The 11,947-nt window shown below is 44.1% G+C and overlaps 1 protein-coding gene across 1 annotated transcript; it reads left to right on the forward strand.

The window, feature by feature from the left end:
• Positions 1-1,584: 1,584 nt before the first annotated feature.
• Positions 1,585-7,304, forward strand: LOC111672942 (uncharacterized). The gene is made up of 2 exons (XM_023430536.2): positions 1,585-3,948; positions 5,229-7,304. The coding sequence occupies exons 1-2, from the start codon at positions 3,053-3,055 to the stop codon at positions 6,211-6,213; spliced, it is 1,881 nt and encodes a 626-aa protein (XP_023286304.1). The 5' UTR covers positions 1,585-3,052; the 3' UTR covers positions 6,214-7,304.
• The last annotated feature ends 4,643 nt before the right edge of the window (positions 7,305-11,947 follow it).

Raw genomic sequence — 11,947 nt, forward strand, 5'->3', positions numbered from 1 at the left:
ATATCCTTTATGTTCATTTAATTTAGATGTTTTCTGTTGTTTTTATAGATATATCTTTCATTGAACTGTTAATTGTTTTTCTTTATGTTCTTATTTCTTGCATGTTTCATCTGATTTATGTGTATTTTTCATCTTTTGTGAAGGGCACCTGAATGAGGAGTACTCAGCCTGTGAAAACAGTTGTGTAACTAGAATGACACTCAGTTAGAGTCCATACCTTCACTGAGGCCAAATGTTTTATTCCACCAGAAGAAATCAGATTAATATCTGGATCTGCATCACAGAAAGATGAAGAGCAAGAGCAGAACAAGAGCAGAGAGAATTGGCTCAGAGTTGGGTCTGGACAGTGGGGACATGTCCCTACCAATGTTCAGGTGTTGCTGAATTGTCCCCACCAATATATTTGCCCATCTCAACTGATCTTGTTATTTTAACTCTCCTCTGTGATACAGGTAAGATCTCTGCAGCAACTATGAGTTTCCAGATTTGTGGGTTTTCAGTACAATGTTGGTTATTATAATAAAGAGCGAAAGACTGGGTATGTGGGGGATGCTCGACTTATGATCTGGCAACCCTCAACTTCAAGCTGTTGCACGTTGTTGACCAGCTGCAGTAGCAGTAGGCTAGTTAAGTTGTTGAAATGGTAAATATTTATAGTTTAATTGACCAGCTGACCCCGCCTACTTAGGAGACAGGAAATGTACCACTTCATACCATTGGTGCACCTTGTAATGGGGTCGTCTTTGTTATAGACCATCTTCGGTCCAGTGGCCAATGCAACATCTATATATGTATGTCTACTGAGGAAACATTGGACTTAAATACGAGAGTGTTTGTCATCGATTTCCAACCAACATTGTTTCTTAAAACCATGACCACCATGGTTCTGAATCAGTGAGTGAAAAGCACAATATTTCCCAATTCCCTCTCAGAGGTAAGTGTTCATTACCAAGCAGGAAATGCAGACAACTGTCCCAGGACCCCCCCCCCAAGTCTGAAATGAAGTAGAGGTACAAAGCACGTGCTCACGTGAAGGATATCCAGCAGGTAAAGTCACTTTCTGTCCATCACTGTCAACACAGAACATACGAAGCACACTGAGTCTGTATATAGGCCAACACATACGGTTCTTACATTCTGCATTATGGTTCGTTATCTCTCTGTCTTTCCACTCATGTTTCTGTTTCCGGGCTTTATAATGAACTCATTTATTTAGAGAGGGTTGTGTTTACTGTAGCCTGATAAGCAGACGGCTAAATAATAATCAATGTGTTCGATTGATTTAGTCAGATAGCCTATTTGTCGATGTTGGGGGGGAAATGATGACAGGACAATAAACTGCAAGTCAATCGCCGGTTTGTCTCCAATAATCAATCAGAGGAGAGAGAGTTGTCTGTAAACCTGAGCGTCAGGAGAAGGAGTCTGCCGGGATGTAACGGAAATCTAAAGTTAGGAAGCAGCCGAGAGAGAAAAAAGTGACGGTCACTTTTTGATTGATTACAGGGTTACGGCAGTGCCATAGGTGCTGAGCCGTTGAGCGCGCGGCGGTATGTTGAAGTGTGTGTCTGTGTGTGTGTGTGCGTGTGTGTGTGTGTGTGCGTGTCGGGCAGCAGCTGCTCCCTCCCTGACTTTATCCCTCTCTCATAGTCAGTCCTGCAGCGGCGGACGGGCTCGGTGCTTCCCTCGGCAGGAGCGCAGACGTGCGCGGAGCCCGTTAGTGGCAAAGAAAAGCCTGACGGAAACACAAAGAGCTCTCCCGACAACAAATCCCTCGGGAGCTCAAAGACGGATTATAAAGCGCATACACCGGCTGTAAAGGATCCTGGAGCAACTTTGCCACTGTCTGTCCAGGTTTTTTTCTCTCTCTCTCTCTCCTTCAGTCAGCACCTGGCTGCCTCTTTAACATCTTCAGGCTTTCAGCATGAAAGAGGATCCGCACACGGTCAGTAAACGATAATTGGAATTTGCCTGGATTTGCTTCTCCCTGAGGGTGAGCTAATTATTTTTTAAAAACAGCTATTCCACTTAGCCTCGTATCCACTAAGGAGTAGAATATGTCAATTCTAAGATATGGCTCTGGTGGGATTTTTTTTTTTTTGCAAGTTTCTGTAATGCCACATTTGACTTCTGCCTCCTTTTTGAATGGCAATAATATGAGGATGGTGGTGACTGAAAACTCTGCATAAATCAGAGAACCCTGCCTGTAAAAGCTGATATATATGTAGAGAGTGACATCCTCCTTCTTACACTTACTCAATGAATAATTCATATTAAAGCTATACTGAGATAATTTTTCTTTAGCAGGTCTGCATTTACACTTTGCTCCTTGTTTGTGTTTCCACGACTTAACTGGCAGCAGCTCTGAACCAAACACACCATGAGGAGACGTTAAAAGCTTTTCAGTGTTTTTCCATCCAGGAATGTCTTATTTGCTGTTGTTTGGTCGGCTACAGAGCTGTTAACACAGCTGCAGGTTGAAACAGCCTCAGATATCTTAGTTTCTCTAAGCAGATCCGATTGCATCCCTGTGATGGACTAAAAGGTGTGAGGTGGAGGAGAGAGTGAAGAGGAGGAGGAGGAGGTGAGTGGGGGGTCTGTATGAGGTTTACCTTCCTTGAAGGTGAGAAAGTCTAATCCAGGTGCTGGATTATCAGGTTCAGACAGCCACTCCCTGGAGGGATGAATGTACATATGTTACATAAGGACTGCACTGGGACCAGTGCTGAACAGCATCACGACTCCAGCTGATTCATAAGATGTGGCGTAAGATGTTGGGCTGTTTTTTGCTATTGTCAATAGACATTTTTACCCACACAGAACACAATGACTTACAGAGCACAAGACTGAAACATAGGACCTGATGTGATGTCTTTGTTAAGGATTTCACACCTTTTTCGTCTCTGATTTTTGGTGTTTTGCTTTTTCTAACAAGCCTGTGAATGGATTTTAATGAGGAGCAAGGGAAACCTTTACAGTGAGCCTTACATTCGAGAGATTGTCATACCCCTCTCCTGCCCCTCTTGTGGTGTGATTGTTCCCACCGGGAAGCAGCATGGATCTGTCCCAGGACCAGCCGTTGGACTGGAGCTCAGTCGAGCCCAGCTTCTCTCCACTGCTGCAGTATGACGGCTCTCAGGAAAGACTCAACCACACCTACAGCTTCCACAGCTCTCTGATGCTGCCGTCCACCTTAAGCTCCACAACTGCCTCCCTTAATCAACCTCTGCCATCTCTGCTTCCCTCTTCCCTCGTTCCATACTCCTCCCTCATTCCCTCCCCTCTTCTCTCCACCACCTCCTCCTTATCCTTTCGACAAACGACCAATTTTGTCTACCAACCCTCCTCCTCCTCCTTTCCTTTGTCCCTGCCCACCTTCCCCTCTAATGACTTGGCAGATCTGGAGAGCATGTTGCTCTGGACCGTCCATGAGCCCAGCACCATCGCTCTGACCATCATGTACTGCCTCTCCTTCATTTTGGGATTCATTGGGAATTTAATGTCCCTGCGTGTCCTTACCAACAGGCACAGCCGGCGTCTGGCCAGTGTCAGCGCAACACGCAGTCTGCTGGTGAACCTGGCGGTGTGTGACCTGGCCGTGGTGTGCGTCTGCATGCCCATCACTCTGGGAAGCCAGATCTACACGGCCTGGGTTTACGGTGACCTCCTCTGTCGAGCCGTGCCCTTCACTCAGGCCGTTTCAGTCTCAGCCAGTGTGTTAACGCTGACGGTGATCAGTGTGAATCGTTACTACAGCGTTAAATCGCCTCTGCAAGCACGCTCCATGTTTACCCGCCGCCGAATCTTGGCAACTGTCGCCGTGGTGTGGACGGTGTCCTCGATCATGTGCGCTCCTATTGCGGTGATGAACCGGCGGCGGGAGATCAGCTTTGGGACATTCGCCATCTTGGTCTGTCAGGAGGAGTGGCCTCAGCATCGCCTCAAACAAGGGTAGGTGCTCGAGCAGACTATAGAATATATATATACAGTATGTGCGTGACCCAGTGTGTATTACAGGATTCAGACTCGTGAATGATCATCAGCACTGGAAAACGGGGCTTGAGGGTCCGTACACACCAAGCTGAGAGTCAGCCTCGAAAGCTCTTTATTTCCCAAGCTGCGTTTGTGGTAATCAACTCTTAGGGACCAACTGAGCATGTTGACTTGGAGGAGGCTGTCAGTGAAAGACACAGAATGCTCTGATTGGCTGTTCGGTCTAGTGAAGCACGGATTTCCCCCGTTTAAAGCGTCTTCAACACCAGATCAAAGCTAAGTTAAACTTTACCGTGCTTGTTACAACTTTTTGCCGGACATATTTGCATTTCATGTTTTGTGAACAGAGGCATAAAGATGTAGGCTGATTGTTTTTTTTTTGTCTTTCTGTAACAGATTTAAAATCACAAACTCAAAATAGTGACAAGTTATTACCTCACACGCAGGCACAGAGATTATATGCAGGTCGGCTGTCAGCTAGTTGTTATCTATAGTCTTTCCGCTGTGTTTGAGAGCAACTTCCAAAGCAAGCGTGTGATCCATCCTCATTTGTCCCAGCTACTTCTTACAGTTTGCTTTGGTGTGCCAAGGCCCTTAGACTCTCTCACATAGGGACGTACTTGTCTCTCAAACCTGTGGGGTTTTTAAACGCTGTGCTGTCAAGATGAACTCTTAAAGCACAGGTTTAGAGACAGGTTTTTTTAATCCCTGTCACAGAATGACTTCTGTTGTGTACAGTCTTTGTTTTAATCTTTTTAGCTGTTGCACCATTATAGCTTTATTTTCTTGTCTTGACTTGACTGTGCTGCAAAGTGTGAAATAGTGTTGATTATCTGCAGACACCCTCAAACCTAATTCTCGTGAGAGTTCAAAGACAGAGCTGCTGTTATAATAACATCATAGGTAGCCCTGTGTGTTGTTGATTAAAAAAGAAGCAAAGTAAATAGTCTTGAGAAGAGTCCATTGTGTTCCTGATAACTGTACTTAGGCGGTAATCCATAACTTCAAATGCAGCATGTTGCTGTAATAAAAGTATACTTGACTCACCCGGCATTTCTACTTCGAGTAGGATATTGTTTCCAGCCATGGACAGTGTCATTTTCAGTGTTTCAACACATACAAAATGGTTATAATAGAGATATTTTAGCCAAAAAACATCACAGACTTCAAGGTATTTATCGTTTTAGAAAGGAAAGTTATAAGAATCTCACTGTTCGTATTTCCCTTTTCTTCCACAGATACAATGTGCTGCTGTTCGTCATGCTCTACTGCCTGCCAGTGACCTTTAACCTCACCATAGGCTTCCTGACAGGCAGGCGGCTTTGGGGAGGGAAAAAATCCACTTTTGCTGATCTGGATCCTCGCAGCCAAGCTCTGCACACCTCACGCCTCAAAACTCGTCAGAAGATCGCCAAGATGGTGGTGTGTCTGGTGCTGCTGTTCGCGGTGTCCTGGCTGCCGCTGTACTTGGTTGACCTTTGGATAGACTGCGAGCAGAGGCCACCGTCTTGGCTGCTGCAGACGCGGCCGTTTGCCCAGTGGCTGGGCCTGACGAACTCCAGCCTTAACCCCATCTGTTACTGCTTCATTGGGGATCTGTACCGCTCGGCAAAGGTGATACGGACGCGATACTACCAGAAAGTCGCGGCCCTCTTCAGCCCCTCCTCCTTCTCCAGCTCAGCTGCTGTGGCATCTCCTGCCGCAGTGATTGCAGACAACAAAGTGACTGATGCTGAGCGCCACCGTATTGCTGCCGGTGCTTTGGCAGCGTCTGCGTCCATGGTTACAATCCCCAGGCTGCTGAGCCTGGCTTGTGGCCAGGGACTGGGGACGAAGGTCAGAGACAGTTCAGACAGCCGAGCAGGATCCGACCACAGCATCTCAGACTGGTGTCGGTCCAGTCCCAGTGTGTGTGACAGCTCTTTGCTCGCCCGCCAGCTCCACACACTCCAGCACTCCGCAGACGTCCTACCTACAAGGAGACACTCTGTGAATGAGAACACTGGATCATTACCTTTAAGAATTGAGTCTGTGGAAATAGATGTGCTGCCTTTGAGGAGGCACTCAGGGGACAGAATATATGGTGTGTCAGCTGATAAGAGAGACATTACCATGGGTAGAAACGTTCTCTGTTCCACTAGGCAGCACAGAAGCAAAACATCAGGAACCTACTCTCTGGTAGGAGACAGGGAGGATCAAACAACCGATATGACCAGTTTGTGAAAGCTGCAGATTATCTGATGTATCAGCAGGGAGGAATTTTTTTGTTTTTGTCCTACAGGCAGCAAAAACACACACAGCTCCAGATGCACAGTTTACAGTTGACAGTGTGGGTTAATCCCTCGCAGAAAGCCATTGTTTGTCTTGAGGATAAACTGACCCGGTCTACACGCTGATTTCTGCGTGTAGTAGAGTCTCTGTAGGATCTAAAGCACAGCGGATCTGGGACCAATATTTGCACCAATGAGTTCAGGTTTTTTGGAAGGAAGGTGGAGGGGAGCAGTGATGGAGTGAACCCTGCAGGGGGAGAGTTATGAAGAGCAGCGTTATTTAGCTCTGGGCTCAAAAGCCAGTTATTATCAAGAAAGATGGATGCGGCAGTGTGCGCTGTTACATGCAAGTCATATCATAAGCTATACAGCTGCTAGTCACAGTTGTGTCTTACATCTGCTTAAGACAGTAACCCGGCAGGACGCACAGTGTGACAGGGTTTTTTTTTTTGTTGAGATTCTTTTCTTCGTTGCTCATTGCTTTGCTAATGGTTTCGATTGTATTTGTTGCTAACAGGAAGGTTAAAGCTTTGTTACAGTTCAGTGAGTGTTTCTGATGGATCTTCACAGGTTAATGTCATGATCGGTGTCTGCAGTCTGTGAAGGCAGATATGCAGTACCGGTTGCTCGCGTGTGCAATCATACAGATGATTCGCGGGGAATATGAGATATGACCGTATGTGAAGGAGAAAATGAAAAATTCAGAACACGGTGAACAGTTTTGATTTGCACATAATAACTGTGATATTGCTCTTGCAACTTTTCACGTTCATGTTGTTTTTGAAAAGCTAAGACCAGGGACTGAACTAATTCTAAGACAAGCAGGGTTACTTAATTTAGAGGCAATTTAAAGAGCCACTTCACCCAAAAAAAAAAAAAAAAAAAAAAAAGCTTAAGTGGTTTCTAACAGGGGGATAATTTTGGTTCAATTTGCTCTGGTATAAAGATTTCTGTCTCTGACTTTTCGGAGGCGTCCTGCAGTATGTAATTTTGGTGACTGTTTTGTCACGGGATGTAATAATTAAATTTAAGATGAAACAACAACAGGTTGACAGAATTGCCATTTAATTTTCACCTCATTTCACCTGAGTCTGACACTGTGTTCCTGTAAGCTGTTTTCTATTTGGTAGTGTGGCTGGTGGTAGAGGGTATTTTGTCCATGCACGCATTCGCTTCCACACAAGACATCTACAAAGCTAATTGTTTTTAGAAAAAAGACTGAATCCTGCATTCTTTAAATCCATGGTTACTTGCTTGTATTCTACTTCTCCACATTTTCCCTGGCCCATTGCTGCCTTTGTTTCAGTGCGTTACTGTCACCTAGACCAGTGGAATCATGTGAAACCACTGACAGGAGCAAACAAAGTGGGGGCACACTTCTGTTGCTCGTGGTCAAAAACACCACAGGAGACCTTTAAGAAGTTGTCGCAATCTTAACCAACACTTTTGACTTCTGGGGAACATCTTCGTCCTCTTACAAAGCTCTGATTAGGGGCTTTTCCCTCAGTTGAAGGCAGCTCTAGTGAAATTCCATTTACCTCAACTATATCGGTGAGATAAACATCTCAAAACCAAGACAAATCAACCAAAACTATCTCTCTATTTACGCCTAGATACCACTAAAGCTCAGAGGGGAATTATTAGTTTTCAATTCGGGTGAAGCGACCCTTTATTGTAAATATTACACTGACTGTGCTGCGACTAGCGACAGAAGAATACAAGAGTATATCCGTTTTGGTATTTGCTGACAGGAGAGCATCGGTCCAAGCAGAGACACTTCCTGTTAAACCAGCACATCCCTTGTTGAGTAAAGTACTGAAACAGGGTGCCAAAATAGCTTTAAATGTTAAAGAACTGAAACACACACACACACACACACACACACACACACGTACACAGATGCATGCAACACAGTCAACAAAATCTAATCTACCCGTGGGCTGCTTCCAGTTGTGTGCAAGACAGAGGTGGTGAATAGCATGAACTGCTGTGACATCAAGCTGCTAATCACACTCTTGTCCTGGCAGCGCAAGTAGACGTGATGCAGCACTCAAGGCATCAAACTGTGTTGAAACCGTCCTATTTATGTCACTGGATATGGTTGCTTTGTAGAAAATCTCAATGCCATTACGCTGTGACTGTGTCTTTCATCCCTTCTTCTCTCTTTACTTTCATCTACCTCTCTCTCTCTCTCTGTCTCAGTTTTGCACTGTGTCAATGGAGGGCATGTGTACTCAATTATGTGCATTTGGTGTTTCATTAAAAAAAAAGAAAAGCAAAAAAAAAGAGTTTGTCTGTGGTCACCTGTAACTGCGACTGAAACGTCCCAGGATTTTCACTCATTTTAAAAGAACCTTCAACGTTGCTGTTCTTAAAGAACTTCAGCTAATAGGGATGTAAAAAAGTGGCGGGAGGCTTGGAATAGACAGATAAAAGGCTTCTGCACAGTCTCCTCAAATCCTTTGTCCAATCTTCTCTTGCTCCCCTCAGGCGTGATTAAATCTTAAAGGGATCTGAATTTGGTTATGAGAAGCTCTCATTCCTTTATTGAACAAGTTAACAGAGAAGTTGAAGAAGAGAGTTACCCAAAGACTACCCCTCAGATTGTTGAAATGGACAACGCTCCACAGCGAATTTGATTAGTGTCTGCAGAACAAGTCGGGCATTTTAATTTTACTCGTTCGCCATGTGGAGAAAATAGCTAATAGATTTCAGAAAGTGGATCCACTTTGTTGAAGCCTTGGGTGAAGTTCAGGCTTATATTCAGGCAATCGTTTGGCTACTATATTATTAAGTTTCAGGAAAGGGTTTTCTCACAGACATACCCTGTGGATTTCACTTCAAAACAAAGTTCTATTAACGTTCAATGTTTCTCACCAAAAGATGCTGTCTGTTTCCTAGAGGCTTCATAAAACAATTACAGCTCTGCTTGCTCGCTTGCCGTCCTCTGCTTTTCTCACAGGCCAAAATATGAACCCTGAAACATCATGATCAATATACAGACGGGTGACAAATTAAAGGAAAGCCTGAATAAACGAGGGGACAAACAAAACAAATGAAGACACTAATATAGAGCTGCGCTGCAAGATACAATTTTCAAGTGTAAAAAGCCTGAGCAGGCCCACTTAAACCTGATTTTAGATCAAGGCGGTAAGAGGTCTAAGTCACCCAGAAAGGTGGTTTATAATTAGGACACAGATGGCAGGAGCTTCAGCCACGAAGAGAAGAAGTCATATGGTCAGATGAGTCACCGTATTCTTGACGAGCGGGCGAGTGCATGTGTGGCTAACAAGCCCTCCAATATTAAACATTATATAAAATATGTAGTTAATTTACAATGTCCTTCCAGAAGGATCCATACTGTACGAGGGGTTTCTGATTCAGCAGTATGACATCATTTCCCTGTACATTCCAAAATCATTACCAACAGCAGCTGCAAACATAATGAGCATTTGGAGAAGGTTAGGAAACGGTCACGGTCATGATTAAAAGAAGCCAGCATTAACTGTAAGTAGGAAGTGTGAAGCAAACTGTGGCTGTGCTGTTGACTCATCCAGCCACCATGACCTTCTGCCTCTGTGGACTTTGCGGCTGTATATATAGCATCTCACTACTTCCTCCATTGGATTGCGACAGACGAGTCGCTCCTCTGCACTGGAGGACTTTGACTTAAATGTTAACATATCATTTATAGATCGTTTGTGAAAATAGCTGATGATGGTGTTGTTTTTCTCGGAAGGACAGTCATTCGCTGTTTCCCAATTCAGGGGCTGAATCCTTTGGAGGACACCGTCCAGGAAGGTGCGATCTTCGTAGCCTTCGTCGACCGCGAAGGTTTGGCCTAAGGAGGATTTCCACTTCCAGTTGTGTCTGCCCTTACCTAATGTGATCATTGCCTAGCTACTCCGACAAAACGTTTTTTTTAACAAAAACTTGAGCTTTCAAAGCCCTTGGTTTTATGACGGTTAGCTGTTCAACTGAGCTGAAACCCAATATTTAAATTCAGCAGTGTAATTTCGGTCTCTCTATTGGCGTTGTTTGCTGCCATATTAGTTTCATTATCTGTGTGCAATGAATCTTGGGATAGGTTGGGCCATTAAGGATGTGGAGCCTTCATTTCCCAGGAAAGGAAGGCGGCATTTCTTGGTCGCATTTGAGGGAGCCTTTGAAAATGGACAGACCAGTTGCGCCGCTGTGACGCAATTGGTCTTTAAATGCAGCCTCACAACGATGCGGCCCCTGAATTGGGTCACAGCTAGAGTGTCACTGAAGTTACAGTCTGACGACAGGACAGCCGTGCACGCTGGCTTTCTGGCATAGTTTGGGTAGACTTGTCCTGTCAGAGGGAAAGATCGCTACAAATCAATACAACGTGTTTATGAATGTTGTCTTTTATATTATGATTAAGTGTTTCTGCTGATGAGAGTGGTCTCTTGGACGACAATATCTTCATCCACAGAGCATGAGGAGTCAAATATCGATGCTTGTTTTTGTAATTTGCATTTTGCATTTCAGTTTCAGAACTATCTGATGTTGAGTTGTGCCTCCTGCCGTATAAACGCCATTGTATATTTGTCATGTTATCCTCATAATATATCTATTTTACAGGAAGACAAAAATAAATGTAATTGACTTGACAAAATGACTGATGAAAATTTCAGCAGTGGTAGTTTGCAGCTGCATGAAATGTATAACCTGCAGGAACCTGAGTTCACAGCAGGCATCTGAATTGTCAATTGGTTCTTGAAGCACTCACAATGACGTTAAACGTATGTGCGCACACACACACACACACACACACACACACACAATTTCATTCCACAATTTCAGATATCCCGAGAACTCATAATGAGGCACTTTAACTCATGATTGCTTTCATTTCTTCAGACCTCCGGTCTTGTTGATCCACTCATATCTTTCCTCCACATCATTTCATCATCCTGTGTTTCCCTCTGTACGTCTCTTTTCCTTTTTTCCGTCCCACCTCTCCTTTCCTTCTTTTCTTCTTTCTTTCTTTCCGTTTTGGTCATCTCCTCTGTCCTTGCGTCATTGCTGTGCCAGTGTTAGAAACCATGCCAACAATAGCCTGTTTCTCTTCCTCCTCTTTCATTACCATCTTCGTGTTTCCTTTTTTTGGCAACAAGATCTAGGACCATTTAACACTTGCGGGCAGACCCAGAGCGGAGCGCTGCGCACTAAAGGCAGAGAAACTGTCAAGAAAAAATGCTGTGAAATAATATACATAGTGGTGAGAGCTCTGCTGAAAACAACTTGTCAATTGCGAAGCCAAAAACACCACTTCTGTTTTATTGATGACGATTACAGAGGGGAGGTGTATTTTTGTGAGGAAACTATGTTCTGCCGTTGACAGAATGTCAAATTGCTTTAGCCTAAAAAATTTAGTAACAATAGTTCAAAATTAAACATTTATAGCTGAGTGTGTCTCACTAGTGTTGACATCACTTTTTTTTTTGTCTAAAAAGAAGAGAAAGTTTGTTTTTTTTCAAAGAGAAAGCTTCGGACTATATTTTTTTAATTTGCTCCCATCTGCACATTTCGCACTGCGACCCCTCCCACACACACAAAGGATTTTTTGCTCTCATATGTTCAGCGGCACATCTCACCAAGCCGTGCAAACTGCAGTCTGGCCCGCTAGCTTTTCTTTTTTTTTGTTTTTGTTTTTGTTT

This window comes from Seriola lalandi, unplaced genomic scaffold (assembly GCF_002814215.2).
Source record: "Seriola lalandi dorsalis isolate HSWRI2012SDOR001 ecotype SW California unplaced genomic scaffold, Sedor1 jcf7180002054907, whole genome shotgun sequence".
Lineage (NCBI taxonomy): Eukaryota > Metazoa > Chordata > Actinopteri > Carangiformes > Carangidae > Seriola > Seriola lalandi.